The sequence below is a fragment of the Mirounga leonina genome, unplaced genomic scaffold (assembly GCF_011800145.1).
Source record: "Mirounga leonina isolate KUSES-001 unplaced genomic scaffold, KU_Mleo_1.0 Mir_125, whole genome shotgun sequence".
NCBI classification, from domain to species: domain Eukaryota; kingdom Metazoa; phylum Chordata; class Mammalia; order Carnivora; family Phocidae; genus Mirounga; species Mirounga leonina.
In genome coordinates this window covers 24,354,371-24,377,234 of record NW_023270305.1, presented here as the reverse complement: position 1 = coordinate 24,377,234, position 22,864 = coordinate 24,354,371, and the positions used below count along the sequence as shown (strand labels likewise).

General features: G+C 37.0%; 1 protein-coding gene across 5 annotated transcripts in view; it reads left to right on the top strand.

Moving 5' to 3' along the window:
• Positions 1-22,864, top strand: part of MAP4K3 (mitogen-activated protein kinase kinase kinase kinase 3) — a 188,931-nt gene that overhangs the window by 85,881 nt on the left and 80,186 nt on the right. For all 5 annotated transcript variants that reach the window (XR_004678486.1, XM_035000969.1, XM_035000967.1 and 2 more), the window contains one exon: positions 9,976-10,066. Coding sequence is in view for 4 of the 5 variants with exons in the window: in XM_035000969.1 (XP_034856860.1) it covers positions 9,976-10,066 (91 nt within the window). In the remaining variant the exon portion in view is untranslated. The remainder of the gene's footprint in view (positions 1-9,975; positions 10,067-22,864) is intronic.

Below are 22,864 nucleotides of genomic sequence, written 5' to 3'. Positions count from 1 at the left end.
TTTTTATGTATTTGGCACAGATAAACACACACACACGCACACACACAGGATCTGTGGCATTAAAATTTTATTGGGAGAGGCCATTAGGAAAACAAGATTGAAAAACACTGTTAGGATTGGTTTGGTTTGGTTTGGTTTTTTTAAAGAGTGGAAATCTTGTTTTCTTGAAACCAAAAACTAAACCTAATCATCTGTTGGAAACTCTTGGTATGTGGATCAGGATATTTTGATATTTTACCATTTAGTTTCAGCAAGGAAATTTCTTTTTGATCCTATTGAACCCAAGGTCAAAGTTGATTTGTAACAATTTATGCAAATCTGAGTGACTTATCTTAAGCATTGTTAATCATGAACACTTAGGAAAAGATGGCCAAACAAATAGACTGTAAGGTATTTTCATCAGATGATATAAAGAGTCATTTTCTTATGTGCAATCCTTAAGAATACTAATACTGCTATCATAGTTAATTTTTTCACTTATATTGGAATATTGAGAAGTCCATAGGATTATTAAATACTTCCTTTATATTTCTGCGTGGTACTAATTGTGATTTGAGTATTCCTCCCAAAACTAAACATTGGTTACTAGTTCTGTGGTTTTACAAAAAACTATTTTATAATTTTATTTTGTAATTACTTAAAGTCAGTTTCTTATCTTTTTAAAATCAGCCATTGGATTTCATGGTCCTCTGGTAGTTTAAGATAGTAATTGGATTTTGGTACTTCTTGGTACCCTGGTAGTTTGAGACAGTGCTTGACAGCTTGTTTAAGAAAATAACAGCTCTGGGAAGTGAGCCACGAACTACTGAAATACTGTTAATTCCATTTATTGTTTCTATAATATGAAATGCAGTTTTATAAATTATATATTTTTAAAGGTAGCAGATATCAAAGGTAAATTAAAATTAGCTATGAAATACTTTTACATATAGCATAGATGGACATTCCTACTTCTCTGTGCTTAAAATAGAATGGAAGCAGGAAGGTTTGTGAATGAAGTACCCATAAGATGGGCATGGGAAATCTTACTTGTTTCCCATAGTCTGAGCTTAAATTTTTCTCTCTGGCCATAGGACACTGTGTGTGCACATGTGTGCATACATGTGTGTGGTAAAAAACATTTACCCTTAACAAGTTTTTAAGTTTATAGTACAGTATTGTTAACTATAAACACAATGTTGTACGGCAGATCTTTAGAACTTTTTCATCTAGCATGATTAAAACTCTATACCTATTGAGCAATAGCTCCTCATTTCTCTCCCAGCTCCTGGAAACCACCATTCTACTTTTTGTTTCTGTGGTTGTTGACTACTTTCGAGACCTCACATAAGTGGAATCTTGCCGTAATCATCCTGTGACTGCTTATTTCACTTAGCATAACATCCTCAAGGGGCACCCATGTTTTTGCACATGACATGATTTTCTTCTCTTTAATGGTTGAACAATATTCCACTGTATATATCACCACACTTTCTTTATCTGTTTGTTCATCAGTGGACTTTTAGGTTGTTTCTACCTCTTGACTATTGTGAATAATGCTGAAGTGAACACGGGAGTGCACATACCTCTTTGAGATCCTATTTCAGTTCCTTTGGGCAAATATCCAGAAGTTGTATTGCTGGATCGTATGGTAGCTCTACTTTTTTTTTGTTTTTTTGAAGAACCTCTACTCCATTTTCCGTAGCAGCTGTTTCATTTTACATTCCTAGCAACAGTTTCCAAGTACTCAAATACCTCTACACTCTCACCAACATTTTTTTTCTTTTCTTTTCTCCCCTCCCTCCCGCCCTCTACCTACCTACCTTCCTTCCTTCCTTCCTTCCTTCCTTCCTTCCTTCCTTCCTTTCGCTGTCCTAACAAGTGTTAGTTGATACCGCATTTCGGTTTGGATTTGCATTTATCCTGATGATTAGTGATGTTGAACATTTTTCATGTGTATGTGGGCTATTTGTATGTATTCTTCGGAGAAATGTCTATTCAAGTCCTTTGCCCATTTTTTTAATCAGGGTGTTTTGTTTTGAGATGTTTTGCTTTTGAGAAGTAGGCGTTCCTTATATATTATGGATATTAACATCAGATACATGGTTTACAAATATTTTCTCCCATTCTGTAGGTTGCCTTTTCACTCTGTTGATTGTTTTCCTGGTTGTGCCAGCAGCTTTTTAGTTTGATGTAGTCCCACTTGTCTATTTTTGCCTTTGTTGCTTGTTCTTTTTGTGTCATATCCAAGAAATCATTGCCAAGACCAATGTAATGAAGTTTTCCCCCAGTGTTTTCTTTTAGAAGTTTTACAGTTTCAGGTTTTGAGTTTAAGTCTTTAATCCATTTTGAGTTGATTTTTGTGTATGGTGTAAGATAAGGGTACAGTTTCATTTTTCAGCATGTGGATATCCAGTTTTTCCAGCACCATTTTTTGGAAAGACTGTTCTATCCCTATTCTGTAGTCTTGGTGCCCTTGTTCAAAATCAGTTGACCATATATGTGTGGGTTTGTTTCTGGGCTCTCTGTTCTGTTCCATTGGTCTGTATGTTGTGTTTATGCCAGTACCATTCTGTTGTAAGTACTGTAACTTTGTAGTATGTTTTGAAATCAAGAAATGTGACATCTCCAGCTTGGTTCTTTTTTCTCAAGATTGTTTTGGATATTCAGGATCCTTTGTGGTTTCACATGACTTTTAGGGTCGTTTTTTCTATTTCTGCAAAAAATGCTACTGGGATTTCTATAAGGATTGCACTGAATCTATAGATTACCTTTGGTAGTAAGGACACTTTAACAATATAAAGCCTTCCAGTCTATGAATATGGGCATTTTTCTATTTATGTCTTCTTTAATTTCTTTCTGCAATATTTGGTAGTTGTTAGTGTACAAGTCTTTCACTTCCTTGATTAAGTTTATTTCTAAGTATTTTATTCTTTTTGATGAGATTATAATTGAGATTTTCCATAATTTTCTTTTTGGACTATTCATTGCTCAGGTATGTAAACACAACTAATTTTTGTATGTTGTTTTTATATCCCACAACTTTGCTGAATTCATTTTTTAGTGCTTACAGTTGTCTTATGGAATCTTTAGGGTTGTTTTTTTTTTTTAATTTACAAGATTATGTCAACTGCAAACATAATTTTACTTATTCCTTTCCACTTTGGATGCTTTTTATTTCTTTTCCTTATCTCTGTGGCAGAGGGCATTTAGAGTGATCCAGGGTAGATAAAGAATCAAAATAGGTGAGAATTCTTCTGGGTATATCAATTCTTAAATGAGCGCTACTTATTTTAAAGTAATACCAATTACAAAATGGTTCTCCCATGTTTATTTTTTCTGATGAATATAATTTTAATTTTTTAATGTTCAGAAAAAGATTCAGTTGGTATTTTGATTGGTATTACATTAATTCAGGCATTAATTCATGAGATAGTTGCAATCTTTACCATAGTAAATTCTTCTATTCAAAAGTGAATTGTCGGGGCGCCAAGGTGACTAAGTCGGTTAAGCGTCCGACTCTTGATTTCAGCTCAGATCATGATCTCAAGGTCATGAGATTGAGCCCTGCACTTGAGATTCTCTCCCTCTCCCCACCCCCTTCACGTGCACATACGGTCTCTCTCTTTAAAAAAAAAAAGTAAAGTGTCTTTCCATTTTTTTATCTTTATCTCCCAAAATACTTTATGGCCTACAAATTTTAAAGCTTATCCTTAGATATATAATTTAATTTGCTATATTCTAATTTGTTAAGGATTTTTAAAAAATTGTTTCTGGTTGTTTTTTCAGTTGATTTTGGTTTGCTTGCTTTCCAGGAACATAATCATATATACTACAAATAATGAGAATTTTGTATTTTTACTATTTATCCACCTTATTTTTTTCCTCTTGTGGATTTCAGCTGCTTAGAATTTATAGAATAATTAATTGACTCATTAATATTCAATGTCCCTATCATGTGTTAGGAGACACAGTGAATAAGTAGACATACAGTATATTAGATATGGTAAATGCTATAGAGAAAAACAGAGCAGTAAGGGTGTTTGTGGGGTTGTGATTGTGGGTTGCTATTTTACATAGGGATATTAGAGAAGGTCTCACCTTGAAGGCGACAGTTGAGTAGAGCCCTGAAAGAAGTGAGGAAGCAAGCCATCTGGCAGGAAAAGAGTGCTTTAGGTAGTCTGAATAGAAAGTGTAAAGGCTGAGAGACAGGAGCTTGTTTATGGTATTCAAGGAAAAGCAAAGAGGACTGTGTGGCTGAAGTAGAGTGAAGAGGGAGAATAGTAGGAGAAATAATGTAGAATTACAAATAACAAGTCCTACTAGGTGGTAATAACAGCAGATAATAGTAATGAACATATGTGAAGCCTTGTTCTAAGTATTTAAGTATTCTTTCATCTAATCCTTACAAATAACCTTAAGAGGGGGAGGCACTATTATCTCCTTTTTATGAGGAACCTGAATTCAGAAAAAGAATATGAATGAATTTGCCCAAGATCATACAACTAGAAATTTTTGAAATCAGGTTTCATAGATCAATATTTTGATTCCAAAGTACATATCCTTTATCATGACACTGTGCTAGATATGGTGAATTGCTAGATATGGTGAGTCCAGTAGCCAAGTATAGATTTGATGTTCTAGAAATAAGGGAATTACTTAAGGTTTGACTTTAAGCTATTATAGTTAATATATACAAATTTTATGCCCCCCTCCCCCCCAAGTTTCTTAAAGTCAAGGAAAGTCTTGTTCATTTCTGGAACTCTACCTCCAGTCTCTAGCACATTCTTTTTATATCACATTCTTTTTATATCACATTTGCCTCTCAGTGTATTGTGGTTGTTGAATATATTCTCAGGAGAGACTGAGAGACTATACAAAGAGTAACTTTTCACCTTTATCCAAGTTAAAGCATTAAATATTTTCACAAATAACATATATACACAAACATACACTCTTCACTCTTCACAGAGTTATAAGCTGGAAGGTATAACAAGTTGAGAAAACTTGCTTTTAAAATCTTAAGAAATGATAATTAAAAGCATTTTTAATTCTGACTTGCTCTGTTGTTAGTTGCTGTGCTAAATTACTGTTGATAATGCAAAGAATTATTTCATTATAATGACATTTGTCAAACCATGTCAGCTTATTAGGGTTATGAAGATGTTAAACATTTAGAAGAGAGACATAAAGATGACAAAAGGAAAATAAGAAAGCAAAGAAACAAAATAGGAAATAGGAAACAAAGTAAGAAACAAAGGGAATTTGAGGATGACTTGTAAATTTGTGTTTACTTCACAGGGGACAGAAAGGAAATAGGATACACAGTTTACAAATAGACTAAGACTTGGTTCCCTGAAACTGGTCTGTTGGTTCACCACTCAACACAGATAATCCTTAGATTTTCCTGGTGTGGTTTTCAAATAACCTCTACTTTTTTAGTGTGAAGAGAGACATGTCATCTGCCTTCATACAATGACTTGGAATTAGATGCATAAGCTTTTATGCAGAGCATAACTTGTATAATTATTTTATTAAATTTTTAGTTACAATTTTATAAAAAAGTAAGTGGATAGTTTATTAATTCAAAATGCTTATGTTAATGTAAGAAGAGTAGGCTTTATAAATGTCCCCAATTTACACCAGTGAAAATAATTAGGCATACCAAAATGGCAGTCAGTTACATACACATTCGACTTATGTATTATTTTGTTGAAGGAAAAGTCAAGAATTTTGTGAAATGTTGGAAATACAGTGATTGTCAGTTTGTATCTAAAAGGCAAGGAGGTATTAGGGATTCTGTGTTTTATCATAGTTTTCAGGGAAAGACCCACCTCCATGACATTCAAGTCTCCTCTTTTGTTCTCACACATAGGACTAAATATAGCTGTTTAAAAAAATAAAAAATAAATAAAAAAATAAATATAGCTTTTTACAGGAAAGCATTATATACAAAATAGAGAGAAATGCCTATAATCTGGTTCTCTTCTCTCTCTATTAAATAGAGCGACTAATACCTTGTTTGTTAATCCACGAAAACACTAGTGAAGCACCTATTACAATTTGGACAGCCTTTTTTACAAATGGATAGTAATTATTATATCAGCATAGGATAATGTTTACTGTAATAACTAAACTAGAACATGTGAGTGGCTTAACATAATCAAGTTTTATTTCAAGTTTATGTAATAGTGCAGTGCAGATGCTCAATGTGTTGGATGACTTTCTTCCTTTTAGTGACTCAGGGACCCGGACTTCTTGCATTTCCTGGGGCCTCACAGTGTCATGTAGTTTGCTGATAGGGAAATAAATAGTGGGACAAGGACACATGACTTTTGTTCACTTTGCATTGGCAGGAACTAGTCTCTTGGGCACCTTAGTTTCACCCTGAGGGAAATGTTGTCTTTGACTAGATGATTGCCTCCCACCAATAACTTCTATGCAGTGGAAGGGAGAACACAGATTGTTTGTGAATGGCTAGCCAGCTCTGTCAGAATAATAATAATGTTGATAGTAACAGTGTATTAGTTTCCTTTGGCTACTGTAACAGATTATCACCAACTTGGTGGCTTGAAAAGCACAAATTTATTCTCTTAGAGTTCTGGAATTCTGAAATCCAAAGTGAGTTTCACTGGGTCAGAATCCAAGTGTCTACAGGGCTGCATTCTCTCTGGAGACTCTAAGGGGGAATGTGTTTCCTTGCCTTTTCCAGCTTCTAGAGCTCCATTGCCTGCACTCCTTAATTCTTGGCTTCTTCCTCCATCTTCAAAGCATAGCATCATGCTTCTTATCTTAAACTCAAGTCTCCCTCTGATTCCCTCTTACAAGGGCACTTGTGATTACATTTAGATAATTCAGGATAATTTCCCCATCTCAAGATCCTTAATTTTATCACATTTGCAAAAACCTTCTTGCCATATATAAGGTGATCTCACAGGTTTTAGGGATTAGGACCTTTCTACCTTTGGGGCCATTATTCAGCCTGCTGCAAATAGTTAACATTTATTGAACACTTAATATGTGTTATGTTTATTCTGAGAACTTCTCAAGTCTTTGTATTTTTCTGCCTGTTTACTTGGTTTATTCATGATCTGCTCTGCTGGTAGGCTTGCCTGTTTTTCTCAAGTAGGGTTTCTTCCTTTCTTCTGTCTTCCTTCCCTCCAATCCTTCTTCCTTCCTTCCTTCCTGCCTCCCTGCCTGCCTGCCTTGTTTTGGAAGATGTATTCTTCACTTTAATGTCTAAAAATTTTATCAAAAATCCTAGACTCTCAGAGTTGGAAAGAATTTTTAGAGATTATCTATTCTAACCATCCTGGTCTACCAGTATCCAATTAAGTATGCTAGGATTTGGGGTAGGAGTACCTGTTTATTCTTTGGAGTGTATTTCTCTGGAGCTTTGAAGAAAGTACTTTAAATCTATTAGACTCTTTTGGATTATTTCTGTATAGAGACTCTTCTTTTTTCCTGCCCAAATCTGGCTTTTTCAGTTACCTTTAAAAATTGAATTGTGGATTTTTTTCTTTGAATTCTTTTTCCCCACAAAAATGTTGAATTTAACTTGGCCATTCTCATAATCACTAGAAAATGACTTCATAGGAAAAAGGAGGCACTTTGGATTAACACCATTTTTTGGGAAAGATGTAGTTGAAGACTTAAAACCATTCACAGGTTTTTGTAAAACAAAGGAGTATCAAATAAGCAATTAATTGTATAAAATATCATAATAACTGGTTGAAATTAAACCAAAAAGAGACATTCTTGATTTAGAGTCAACATAGAGGAATTATGTCATATCATAGATTCATTCAGGCAACAGTTTTATGGATCATATATTAGTTGCTAGGGATACATAGATGATTAATGCATAATCTTGTCCTAGAGGATATAATATTCTAGTAAGAACGTAGACATTCAGACGTTGATGCAGTGTCGTAAGGGCTATGATATGTACAAAGATCACAGTGGAAGATGCAATGCTTACAGTTGTGAGTAACAGAAACCACAACTCAAGGTAGTTTAAACAATTCAGGGTAGTTTAAACAGTTCAGGGAACTTATTGATCATGTGCAGGTATATTGGAAGCTTACAGAGGCAGATGAGGCTTGCTACAGAGGCTCAAGTAAGCCTTTCTCCTTCCCCTGTTTTCCTGTTTCTCCTCAGTGCTTTCTACAGATCAACTTTATTCTAAAACTGGCTCCCTTTGAAGATGTGCAATGAGTACCCCCAGAAAGAGAGCTGCTATCCTCTAACCATCAAACAAAAGTCCTAGGGTTCATTCTGACTAGATCAACTTTGATCTCATGTAATCCCTTCACTGGTTTGGGGAAAGTACAGTGGAGAATGAGGTGAAAAAGCGAAATTTAGAACTTTCCAAGTATTTAGTATATCCCTGAAAATTGGTATTAGTCTTATTTGGTTTTATTATTTCTAATTAGATTTTTTTTTTAAAGATTTTATTTATTTATTTGAGACAGAATGAGAGAGAGAGAGAGAGCTCATGAGAGGGGGGAGGGTCAGAGGGAGAAGCAGACTCCCTGCCGAGCAGGGAGCCCGATGCGGGACTCGATCCAGGGACTCCAGGATCATGACCTGAGCCGAAGGCAGTCGCTTAACCGACTGAGCCACCCAGGCGCCCTCTAATTAGATTTTTAAAATTTATTATTTCTAATTGGATTTTTCTTAATATAATGAAAATCAGGAATTCTTAATAGTTTGAAGTAAACTCAGAAGAGGATCCTAATTCAGTGATTTTCTTCTGAAATTTTGGAAGCATAAAAATTTCCTGTTTTTCCTTTGGAAATCTTTGACTCACTTCATTGCAGAAATTAAGAACCTGACATACTCTTTTCTCTGTTACTTCTTCCGTTGTAACTGGGGCAATAGGGTAGGTTTTGACATTGGGTTCAAGTGGTTCATGGCTAGGCTACTTTAAGTCTCAATTACATTTATAGTAGGAAAATGCCAAGGCAAGAAATGTCAGGGCTTGATGATATAATGACCTGATACGATTTGAGCTGTAACTTGGGAAACCTGTTTCTTACTTTGCCACCAATAAGAAGCTGAATTAGTAATGCACAACTACTTTCATTTGAATGTAAGTACTTCCATTTGTTCTTTCTGCACAGTCTCTGGTTCACCACATTTGCAGGCACTGCAGTTCTCTTTCTCTCTGTCACAAGTATTCTTTCAGGAGCCAGAGCATGTGACACTGCTATAGGATTGCCAGATCTTATTTTGAAGAATTTGGGCAAGAAGGGAGTAGAAGGAGAGAGCTTACTTACTAATAGACTGACAGTAAATAGAATCCCACTCTGCATCCCAGTACAGCTGGTGAATAAGGCCCTTGAATCCAGGAGAAGCCTGTGTTATGTGGGCCATCTGGTAATCCAGCACTGCTGGGGTGTAGGCCTCTCCGCTCTGGAGCCTGTGGGGGTGTGGATACTCCTGGTGGATAAGGGTTCCTGCCCTAACTTTTTAAAAAAGAATTACTTCCTTGTGCTCAAATTGAATTAAGTGTTATTTGTTAATAAAGGAACAAAGCCATGTATGTTTTCTAGTGAATTATATGATGATTCTGTCCAAGGCATAATATTTATAATAGCAAATGCTTACATAGCCCTTATTCTGTACGAGGCACTGTTCTAAGCATTTTACATATATTAGCCCATTTAACTTTTCCAACAGCCCTATGAGACAAGTTATTATTATTTTTATCCCCATTTTGCAGAGGAAGAAATTGGCACAGAAAGGCCAAGTAAGTTGCTCAAGCTCACACAGCTTAGTAAAGGACAGAGTTAGTATTTGAATCTAGATAGTCTGGGACCAGAGTTCACACTTTTAATCATTGTACTTTCTGTCAAGACTGAGACTGTAATTAAATATAACATCATTATATTTGGGAAACATTATTTATTATGTAACATTATTATGTTTTGAAACAAGTTGACATTTTGAAACTTACTACTAACTACTCAACATGCTTGTTTTTTATTCTAGGAGAAGATTTTGCAGTTGTACAGCAAGAAATTATTATGATGAAAGACTGTAAACACCCAAATATTGTTGCTTATTTTGGAAGCTATCTCAGGTACATTGTTTGTTTCCCATCACCTGATACATTTAACAAAATAAAATGAGCTCTAATCGCGTATCTTGTAATTTTCTTCATGGTTTGAAGATACAGAATATTTTTATGTGAATGAAATTTTTATTTCTGACCTATTTATGTTAATTTTGTGACCAATATTGTAGTCTGTGATTTGTCTCTTGTCCTCTTGGGAATTCTGGATGTGGTTTCATTGAGGAGGCTGGCGAGTAAAAATTGACTTTTATGGTTAGTCTTCCTGTGGTGGACTAGAGATCTAAACATGCCATTCTGTTGCCCCTTATTTCTGGACTTGGGTGGATTTAGAAAGTCAGGAGCACCTCTAACTGCTAGGGTTTTAGTAGAGACTTTTTCCTTCTTTTGTGCTTCTAGCCTCAGGGTACTGCATCATCCCTTCCCTTCATCTTGTCCAAAGGACAAGGAACTGTAATTATTTCACTGACTTCTTTCCCAGGTCGTAAAGTAAACTTAGACCATGAATTTGCGGCCTCTTTGGTTTGGCAGGACCATGCCGGGTTCCCCAGCTCATAGTCCATAGGGGATGACCTCGAGGTCAAATCCTGTTTTTCCATTCACTTCTTTGTGCAGTTATGAGCTGAATGCTATGACCTAGTTGTTTTTAAGGTTCCTCTCAAAAGGAGGATTGGTGAATTTTTTTTTTTAAGATTTTACTTATTCATTTGAGAGAAAGAGAATGAGAGAGCACGAGAGGGGAGAGGATCAGAGGGAGAAGCAGACTTCCCGCTGAGCAGGGAGCCTGATATGGGACTTGACCCCGGGACTCTGGGATCATGACCTGAGCTGAAGGCAGTCGCTTAACCAACTGAGCCACCCAGGCGCCCCAACTGTTTTCTTATGTATTAAAAAAACTCTTAAAATTTTATTCTGATATACTGTAAGAGATATAAGGAAGTAGCTTATTGCAGCTTCCATTGTCCTATGATCCAGGTACAAAAAAAAACAAAAACAAAAAAACACTTCTGCCTTCTGATGTAGGCACAGCATATGGAAGAGACAGGGCAATTCTGCCCTCTCTTCTTTCCAGCTTGCGAAAAGCCAACCAGACCAGCTCTTCTTGATTCTAACCACTCTTGAACAGTTTTGATTGCCCCACCTTCATTAAGATTGAAGAGTGGGTTTAATGGAGACTTCAGTTAACATAGGGACAGGTACTACTGCCAGGTCAATGACCGTTAATACATTTTGAATGGGTTCTGTAACAGCCAATTTAAAACCACTTTAATGGTGAGTGATTCAAACAGTAACCTAACACAGTTTCTGCATCAATTTTTATTTTATGGACAGATGCAGCACAGGCAATTACTATATCAGGTCAAAGAAACCGTCTCTCTTTTTTTATTTATAAAGATTTTATGTATTTGAGAGAGAGAGTGAATGGGAGAGACAGGGAGAGAGAATTTGAAGCAGACTGTGCTGAGCAGATCCTAACACGGCACTTGATCCCCTGACCGCGAGATCATGACCTGAGCCTAAACCAAAAGTTGGGTGCTCAACAGACTGAGTCACCCACCCAGGCACTCCAAAAGCAGTCTTTTAAAATCAGTTAAGTTTGTGACAAAAATAATTGATTGTGCCAATATGTTAAAATCATCACTTCAAAGCAATTTAACTGTTATTGGTCCTAACAAAATGACCTACTTATACTCAATTGAGAAGCATTACAAAATGTTTTTCTTCCCCAAGGGAAAAAGGTCTTTGATCTAAGAGTATTTCTCCAGCATGGTCTGAGTCTTCTGGAACTATGGGACCATTCAAAGCTTAATCTGTTATTCTGGGAAAGCCCCATCCATTTATATGGCAACCTTGGTCTTTTTGCCTTTGAGACAGCAGCGTATTTGATTGTTAAGAGCTTTTGAGTACTGGAGTCAGATTGTTTGGGTTGGTTGAGTCATGACTCCATCATTTATATTTTGAATGACTTATAGCAAATTACTTAACCATGGGGCGCCTGGGTGGCTCAGTCATTAAGCGTCTGCCTTCGGCTCGGGTCATGATCCCAGGGTCCTGGGATCGAGCCCCGCATCGGGCTCCCTGCTCCGCGGGAAGCCTGCTTCTCCCTCTCCTATTCCCCCTGCTTGTATTCCCTCTCTCGCTGTGTCTCTCTCTGTCAAATAAATAAATAAAATCTTTAAAAAAAAAAAAATTACTTAACCACTCTGAGCCTCCATTTCCTCATCCATAAAATGGGGATAATAATAGATACATGACATGATAACTCTGAGGATAATGGGTAAATACATGTAAAGTGTCAAGAACAGTGGTTAAAATATAATACTCCATAAATACTAACCCCTATTACTACTACTTTTGCTACTATTACTGTTACTGCTTCTTAACTGTTTTTAAGTGTTATCATGTTAGTGTCTCATTTGATGTTTTCAACAACACTGTTACTAATATTACTCTGGTAGATACTATTTCCATTTTATAAATAAGATGCTTGAGAGAGTTTAATATCAAGTATTTAGTTTACAGTCTAATTTCGAGTTATTGACAGAGTACTAGTTCTTTTGGTAATATTGTGCTCATGGATCACATGGCTTTTGACTTAGTCTTTCTCTTCCTTGCCAAAGAGCGGAAATAAACTGCCAACTCCCCCCCCCCCCCCCCAAAAAAACCCTAACACTAAACTAAAACTGGACATTTGACTGTCTGGATTACTTAGGGACAAGTCTTCCTACACAGGTTAGGCAGCAAAAAATTTGTTCTTGTTACCCACCAAAATGTGAATTCCTCTTGAGTTTGTATCCATTTTTACTGATAACTCTTGGTTTTGGCTGGGGGCAAAACAGTGCAACTCTTTAGTGACACACCCATTAACTTTTACTTCTAGACATGCTACGAGAGCGCCAGTTAGGTTATGCTGAACAAAAATTGTATTTACTCTTAGATTTCAGGAAATGTATATTTTGACTATATTCTGACTATCCTTTTTAAAGTAAACTTTTTATTGGAGCATAATGTACATAGAGAAGGTGCACAAATTCATGTTTTGTGTGTAGCTAGATGAATTTTTTAAAGGGTACTTTTAATCCAAATACGAGAATATGCAGAGCAAAATTGCCCAGAAACCAAAATAAAAGAGACAAAATTAGAGTCATTTTTTTCGATAGAGCTATCTGTGTTAGTTTGGAGTTGTATGATCTAACATAGGAAATGCTGGTTTAAATAGATGATTTTATTCTATAACTGGCATAGCTGATGAAAATGATAGGAAAGCAAACAATAGTATAACACAGAACAGCAGTTAATCCTCTTTCTCTAGTTCTTTTTTTTCTATAGTGATTCTTCCCTTCTTTCCTAATTAAAGTCCAGACTCAGCCAAATTTAGAGTGTGGAATACTAATGATTAGACTTGCAAGATATTAGAGCTGGAAGGAATTAAGGGGTCTTGTCACTAGGCCCACTCTTTTTACTGATGAGAAAATGGGGTCCTGGGTCAATGACTTCTTTAAAGGTCATCCAGAAATGGATGGATCTAAACCAGGGTCTGGTTTTAAACCAGGATTTAAACCAAGCTCTGCAGATCCCTGGTTGGCTATCTTTTTGGTATACCATATTACTCAGTCTGGGAAGGCCATATTTCATCTCAAAGGGAACATAGTTTCTTGGATTCCTTCTCATTACCAAATGATTTTACAAAAGACAATGAGCTTGTTTTTTGTTTGTTTGTTTGTTTGTTTTAAAGATTTTATTTATTTTTATTTGAGAGAGAGAGAATGAGAGACAGCACGAGAGGGAAGAGGGCAGAGGGAGAAGCAGACCCCCTGCTGAGCAGGGAGCCCGATGTGGGACTCGATCCCGGGACTCCAGGATCATGACCTGAGCCGAAGGCAGTCACCCAACCAACGGAGCCACCCAGGCGCCCATGAGCTTGTTTTTTTGAACTTGATACAAACCCCCTAAAATATATACTGTTCTTAGTAGCTTTCTTCTTCTTGCTGTCATAGCCTATTATAACAAATTTAGACAAAAAAATTGAGGAAATTGAGCTAATGTGGTTTTACTATTAATAAATTTCCCCTTTAGGAAATCAAACTTACCCTATGAATTTACTGAATAGATGACCAGCATATAATTAAGCTCAGAAGTCTCTTTTATAATAGGGTGGCTATGAAACTGAAGAAATGCTGAAACTGAGCTCCTGAAAAACAGAATACCTAGTGTTATTCTTTTTTTTTTTTAAGATTTTATTTATTTGTCAGCGCACGAGCAGGGGGGGAGCGACAGGCAGAAGGAGAAGCAGACTCTCTGCTGAGCAAGGAGCCCGATGTGGGACTTGATCCCAGGACTCCGGGATCATGACCTGAGCTGAAGGCAGATGCTTAACCAACTGAGCCACCCAGGCGTCCCCACTAGTGTTATTCTTAATAAGGAATTCCCTATTCCTCTCTTCAATATCATTAAAAGCTTATGTCTTTTAAATGCCTAAGTACCTAAACTGTACAACAAGGACTGGATAGATAAAACTTCTCTCTGAAGTTAACAAAAGTAAATAGTCCTGGTTTGGTGTATATTTTTTCTGTAGATTTGTGTGTATTTATAAAACAACAGTTTAAATCATCATAGACCTATTCTTTATTCCCAGTAGAGCTTAAATATTGCTTCTTTTAAGTGAATAATGACTCAACTTTAGGTTCCTTCTAAGCATTCCTAGCCCAACATACCCTTTCAGAACAAATCAAGAAAATTGAGACAGTTCTCTCCAATTTGACTTTTAAACCTGCAGTTGAAAAACAACAAATGCTCCTCAAAAGATAAGCCAATAGATCAGAACCATACAGTAAAAAATTTCATTTGGATCCGATATTTTATTATTATTTTTTAAAAGATTTTATTTATTCATTTGAGACAGAGAGCATACAGGCAGGGGGAGAGACAGAAGGAGAGGGAGAAGCAGACTCCCCGCTGAGCTGGGAGCCCCACACGGGGCTTGATCCTAGGACCTGGAGAACATGACCTGAGCCAAAGGCAGACACTCAACCATCTGAGTCACACAGGCGCCCCTGGATCAGACATTTTAAACCTTTGAAATCAAGAGTACTAATTTGGATGAGGATAATTTATCTCATAGCATTTGTAAATCACCACCATTATTCACAAAGTGTTTTTACATTTCTCAGGATGTATAGAGTGCTGTATTGGTTTTTGGAGATGTAAAGACAGATAAAACACAGCCCTTGCCTTTAAGGAGTTCGTAATCTAATAGAAGAAATACACATGAGCAAATAATTGCAACATAACATGCTAGGTGCTATAATAATTTCCACAAAAGATCCAAAGTGGTGAAGATGGTAGAAAATACAATTTTGTCAAAGTAAGGGAATCAGAAAACTCTATGAATAATATGATTCCTAAATATTGGGTGTTAAAGTATTAGTAGGTGTTTACTCTAGCATGTGTATGTGTGTAGAAAAGCTTAATTTCTGGCAACAGAAATGCCTGCATGAAAAAAATCATGAGGTACTCGGGAGACAACTAATAGTTTCATATTAGAGCTTAAAGGGAAAGGGTATCGTCGCAGTAGGTAAGGCTGTGGAGATGTGGCCAAAAGGAACCTTTTATCCTTTAATTAGGATGTGTAGGTATTGAGCATACTTGCTAAAGGTTTTAAGACAGAGTGATATGTTCTGTGGAAGATGGACCCAGTGTGTAGGGGATTGAGACTGAGAGTAAATTCATTTTATTACAGTACATGGTTGTCTCTTGAGTTATATAGAAACTGGGAGAAATTTTTTTTTAGAGCTAGAGGTGAGGTTGGAGAGGGAAAGAAACCACAGGATCCTAATAACTGGAAATGCTTTTTTGAATGCTTACATTGTGGAAATAAAGATTATAGTTAAGTTCACTTTAATTTATAACTAGCTACCCTCTTTTTTTAAAAAAAGGAAGCTTTTAATTTTGGACTGTGTTCGATTTACATAAAAGTTGTAAAGATGGTACAAAGAGTTCTTCTCAGTGTTCCCCTAAAGCTGACATTTTACATAACCATGATATATTTGTCAAAACTAAGAAATCAACTTTGGTACAATACCGTTAGCCAAACTAAGATACTTCATATTGATTTCACCAGTTTTCCACCAGTGTTCCTATTTTGTTTTTAAGTTTTTTGGTTATACATGATGTTTGGCCCTGAACATCATTTGTTTCCTTCAAGTGCAGTAGGAGTAGTAGTAATAGCAGTTACTTCAAATGTGTATATGATAGTTAGCAATGTCCCTGGCCTCTACTAGATGCCAGTAGCATCTCCCCAATTGTGACAGCCCAAAATGTCTTCAACAAATACTCCTTGAGGGGCAAAATCACCCCCAGTTGAGAACCACTGCTTTAAGCAAAAAAGTTGGTGGAACTCTCTATGAGAATACCTTCTTATACCAGTATTGCTAGGGTGTTTCCTACAGAATATTAGTTCTGAGGGATGCTCATATGTGATTTGAGACAAATGGGTCTATGGAATAAATAATTGGGGGAAATAGTGAACTAAACAAAATTAAAGGAGTTTTATTTCTTCTCCCCTTTCCTCTCTGCTCCTTTTTTTTTTTATCTCCTTCTTCCTCCTCCCCTTTCTCCACTTACCAGCTTTCTCCATCCTCATTCTTTCTTTCTTTCTTCTCTTCTGTCTCCCCTCCCCACCTTTTCCTTCTTTCCTTCTGTCAGCTCCCCCTGCCTCACTGCAGGATTTCTTAGAGCCTTTAATATATCAGTGGCATTGTTAATGTCCAAGAGAAGACTACAGTATGTGACATTTCTAAAACTGGTTTAACTGTACATTGATTTTTTTTTTTATGGGAAGTATACTTCACATAGGTTTGCTGTCCAGTCACCCATTCTTTGAAAATTCGTAGGTAGAACTGGGGGATGTTAGGTATAATTACAGATAAGTAGGTCACCTTGTATCCCTGAATACAGAACTATCCCTCACTGTTAAAGGGGAAGCAGATAGATGAATTACCTATAACCTTTGAAATGTAGTAGTTTTTGCATGTCTGTTTAAAAATGCACCAAGGGCACCTGGTGGGTTATTTGAGCATCCGACTCTTGATTTTGGCTCAGGTCATGATCTCGGGGGTCGTGAGATCAAGCCGTGATCAGCGGGGAATCTGCTTGAGATTCTCTCTCTCTCTCTCTCCCCCTGCTCACGTGCATACACACACTCTCTCTCACCCTAGATAAATAAATAAAATATTAAAAAATTTAAAAATGCACCAAAACATTTTAAATTCAGTTCACATTAAATAAGTTATCCTATATTAAAACAGCTAGCAGTTATTAAACTTTTTATTTTTCACATTGATAGTTCTGGTTAGGAATTGAATTATTTTGCTGAATATAGTGGAGTGCCTATTGGCAGATGCTTTTGTTCAGCAAGGTAACCCACAGTTAAGTACGGGGATCAGGGCACTACAGCGTGGGGCCATGGCTAGCCGTCCCATTTCGGGGAGAATGATTTGGTATATGCCACTCTCTAGCAGATGTTCTAGAGCTGCGGATTCTTGGTGACCTTGCTCACATTTTATTTTACTTTTTAAATTATGTTATGTTTGGGCAAAATATATAAATAATTCTATATTTAATTGGTTTTAAGTCTGATGTGTTACAAAGTATGGGAAGATTGAAAAGTATGTTTTAGAAATTATAATATTGTCAGTTCAGTGAAATAGAATTAATATTAGAATGTTAGTTCCTATATGCTCTAGTAAACATTGAACTAGAAGATTAAAATAGTGAACTCCCCCCCCTTATTTATTTTTCTATTCCTTATAAGATAGACAACTTGGGGGTGCCTGGGTGGCTCAGTTGGTTAATGACTGTTAATCACCCACTGCCTTTGGCTCAGGTCATGATCTCGGGGTCCTGGGATTGAGCCCTGCATCAGGTTCCCTGCTCGGTGGGAAGCCTGCTTCTCCCTTTCCCGCTCCCCCTGTTTGTGTTGTCTCTCTCTCTGTCAAATAAATAGAATCTTTAAAAAAAAAAAAAAAAAAAAAAAAAGACAACTTTACAGAATAAGAGAAGAATTCTAAGGAAATTTGATACCTATAGTGATACCCCGAATATTTACCTCAGTGGTTGTTTCAATTCATGTATCTAGGGACAAAGATTTTAGAATGTATTGGCCTGCATAAAATGGCCGATTGACTTGAGTCCTTTTCCTTTTAGGCAGATGGCTTGGTGAATGACCAAAAGCAGATGCAGATTTTTTTTTTAAGATTTTATTTATTTATTTGACAGAGAGCGAGAGCAGGAACACAAGCAAGGGGGAGTGGGAGAGGGAGAAGCAGGCTTCCCGCGGAGCAGGGAGCCCTATGTGGGGCTCGATCCCAGGACCCTGGGATCATGACCTGAGCTGAAGGCAGACGCTTAACGACTGAGCCACCCAGACGCCCTAGCAGATGCAGATTTGTCATCACAAGAGGGACATTCATGGAATAGATGGAAGTCCTTTTTCTGTTAGACTCTGAATATTCAACCTTTTTTGATAATTCCAGACTTAACTAAATAGAATGTTATAAATAGAAAGTATTTTGGGCATCTTAAAAAGTAAAGTATGTATATAGTTTATATTTTTTCAAATCCTGATTTTTTTTCCTTTGTAAGTTTAGAGAGTCATTTTTCATAGAATGACTAGAAAATTATGTTTTAAAGCAGGATAGGAAAGGGGATAGAACAGTATCAAGTGGAGGATGATGTAATATTGAAATATGTAAGAAAGCAGAGAACTCATTTCCTGTGTCCATTTTCTCTACCGAGGAGAATTGTTTTCAAATTGGAAAGGGTAGGGTGCCTGGGTGGCTCAGATGATTAAGCGTCTGCCTTCGGCTTGGGTCATGATCCCCCAGGGTCCTGGGATTGAGTCCCGCATCGGGCTCCCTGCTCAGCGGGGAGCCTGCTTCTCCGTCTGCCTCTCCCTCTCTGTCTCTTACGAATAAATAAATAAAATCTTTAAAAAAAAAATTGGAAAGTGTAAAAAAAAAAACATTAAGAAGGAATTGAAGCATGAGATAGGTGAGGAGATAATTATAGAACAGCTAGACACTTTAAATGAATCTAAGCTTTTAGACTTATATAAATTATATCTTCTTATACTGAAAAGTTAGCAGATGGGATTGGTACCCACTATCACTGAGTGTCTTTTGACAAATAGGAGAGGTACCAAAATATTAGCGATCAGCAATGACCAATTTGCAAAGGAAAGGAAAAGGTGATTTCTACAAAGTAGACTGTTACACTTGATGTCAGTCATCAGCCCCCACTAGGATAAATTATTATTCAGATAATTAGTGAGCACTTAAAAGAAAGAAGTGGTGATTAGCATGACTTTAGTAAGAAGTCATGTCGGTCAATCCCATCTCTCTTCTTTTTTTTTTTCCTTAATAAGAAAGTGCCAGTTTTATTTATTTATACCTTGGTTCAGTTCCAGGAGCAACTTAGGTGACTTACATAAATATACTACAAGATGAATTATAACAGAAGGAATAGAAAACAGCATACATTTATTGGGTTTATATTCGGGGTCCTTTACTAAGCAATTTACATGTTATTTCATTTTATCCTGAACAGACCCCAAAACAGCCATCCCCCCAGTTTTTATAAGATGTGTAAGAAGTCCCCAGTACCTGTTCCTGAAGCACCCACGACAGGTATTTTACATGAAAGAGTCATTTGGGGCAGACATGAAAATCTGTTAGAGCAGTGGTTCCCAAACATTTTGGTATTAGAACCCCTTTTATTTTACACTCCTAAAAATTATTGAGTACCACACAGAGCTTTTGTTTATGTGGGTTATATCTATTGCTATTCAGTATATTAGAAATGAAAACTTCAGAAAATTTTGGACCAGGAATACATAAGCACATATTGCAGTAGCTGTCAGAGGGATGACATCATCATCACTTTGTTTGGTTTCTGGAAAATTCCTCTGGATTCTCATGAGAGTACAAAGGGAAAATAACTTTTTAGTGTTATTATGAAAATGGTTTGACCTTGCTGGCCCCCTGAAAGACCCCCTGAAAGGTTTTCCCCTCAGGGACCCCCAGACCACATTTTGAGAATCACTGTTCTTAGAGGAGGGATTCAGCTAACCCAGAGAGAACAGGCTGGGGTATCTTGCATATACACATATGAAATTGGAGCCGAAGCAGCATTCCAAAGTTTACTGGTTGGTGGACTTGCCAGTCTTACACCTCAGTTTAAACAAAGGCAGAGAGGTGCCAAATGGTAATTGTAAGCCATCTATACGGAGCAGCATTTATGTCTTTAGTGAAAAAGATATTTCTAACATTCCTTAAGCTCATTAGTACAATCACTCACAGATCAAAGTAGCTTAAAAGCAAAGCCCTTGTAGTAGCTGCCTCTGGAAGGTAGACTCCCGCTTAGGGTCTTGCCAGTCATCCACTTCGGGGGCCTATGGGCACCAGCACAGAGGGGTGTTTCCAATTAGAAATGTGTGTCACACTGTCTGTGCTCAAGTATTTTAAGTAAAACAGTGGGAGAGCTAATAAGATGTACATCAGAAGTAAATATGTGAATCAAGACTTTTAAAGAATGAGATTTAACAATCAGGACGAAGTTCTCTGCATATTTTTAATGAACCAGGTAAATGTGGAACTGGAGAAAATCATCTGACTACTTTTTACACAAAAAAGATCCAGAGGTTTTAGTTAAACTTCAGCCTTGCAAACCAGCAGTTTTTAGAGCAGTTGCTAAGAACCTGAAGATAGCCTTTAGCCAAGTGAGTAGAAATATAAGTGTTCAAATAAAGGAGATAATTGTTGGATTCTCTGAGGTAGTTAGACTTCTCCCTGTGTAGCAATCACCAGTCATAAATGCCTTCATCCTTTTGGTTAAGGCCACACATCTTGCCAGCACTCAGCATCCATTCTAAGAGTTATTAAAACCAGGCCACTGGGCAGCTAACTCATACTGCACCCATACCGTCATGCCTCGTTTCATTGGTATGTGGACCACCTGTGAATTTTAGATACTAGAGTGACTTCAGATTTCTTCTGGTCTTCATGATATTCAGCTTTGCCTCTAGAATCACGGTGTTTTTTCACTCTGTACTCTTAAGTTTGCTGACCTTCATGCTTGGATACTTGTGTTCTCTTGTTACATGCTGCATTGTCCCATCACACTCGCCCAGGTCAGCTCACCTCTTAGGTCTTGTTCATCTCACCACCAGCACCATGTGTGATTTACTCCTGATAACAGCTGCACTGTTCATGCAACACTTGGAATAATACTTGATTCTGGATGCCATGTTTTAAAAGACATTGACAAAGTAGAGACCATCCAGATGAAGGTAACTAAACTGAGGAGTGTACGAACCAACCTGCTCTCGCTCCCTTTCCTGCCGTTGTCTCTTCAGCTAGTCTGTGTTCCACTCACACTAAAACACCCACAGTCTCTCATGTGTGGCATCTTCTCTCAAATGTTCATTCTCTGCTCAGATCCCTTTCCTGTCTCTCTGATGAATTCCTACTTTAACTTCAAGACCCAACTCAAATGATACCTCCTCCCTAGTGATTTCCCTTGACTTTCCTAGGTGTTCTTACCTCTTGGTTCTCATAGAACTTTATATATGCCTGGATTATGTATTTAATCAAATTATAATCTAATCCAGGGGTCTTTGTTGTAAAAGACTGTATGGTAAATATTTTAGGCTTTGTCTGTTTCTCTCTGTCATAATTACTCAACTGTGCTGCTTTGGTATAAAAGTAGCCAGAAATACGTGTGACTGTGTTTTGATAAAACTTTATATGGACACTAAAATTTAAATTCCATGTAATTGTTATGTGTCAAGAAATACTCTTTTAAAAAAATTTTTTTTATTATGTTAATCACCATACATTACATCATCAGTTTTTGATGTAGTGTTCCATGATTCATTGCGTATAACACCCAGTGCTCCATGCAGAACGTGCCCTCTTTAATACCCATCCTCCCACCCCCCTCCCCTCTAGAACCCTCAGTTTGTTTTTCAGAGTCCATCGTCTCTCATGGTTCGTCTCCCCCTCCAATGTCCCCCCCTTCATTCTTCTCTTCCTGCTATCTTCTTCTTCTTCTTCTTTTTTTTTTTAAAACATATAATGTATTATTTGCTTCTGAGGTGCAGATCTGTGATTCAACAGTCTTGCACAATTCATAGCGCTCACCATAGCACATACCCTCCCCAATATTCTTCTTTTGATTTTTGCCCCCCAACCATTTCAAAATATAAAAACCATTCTTAGTTCCTGGTCAGTACAAATCAGGCAGCAGGCTAGATTTGGCCCACTGGCTCTGGTTTGCTGACTCTTGATCTAATCCGTATGTTTATTCTTTCAGTCACTGTTGCATTCATTCATTTATGAAATATTCATTTGCTGGCTCTTCTAGGTACTGTGAATGCAGTGGAGAAAAAGACCGACATCTTAAGGCAGAATCTTCTGCATTCAGTTGAACTTGCTGAGTTCAAAGACTTTTATTCCATCTCTGTCCCTTAAGAATAGTATATTTCCTGGTACATTTTGAGATGAAATAGTGAAGATTGAACAAGGAATAAGCTATTAAATCTTTGCTGATCATTTCTCCTGTGACTGTGATTATGGTATCTTAAGTGAGTGTGAGAGAGAAATGCTATCTAAACACAGTGATAAATTTTAACAGATTATTTTGGAAAGACCTTTGTTGAATCTAGATATGAGGGTAAAATATACATTTTGTCTATTTTATTGATGACAGCATTATCAAAGTGATATGCTTTGAGACGTATTCTGTAAT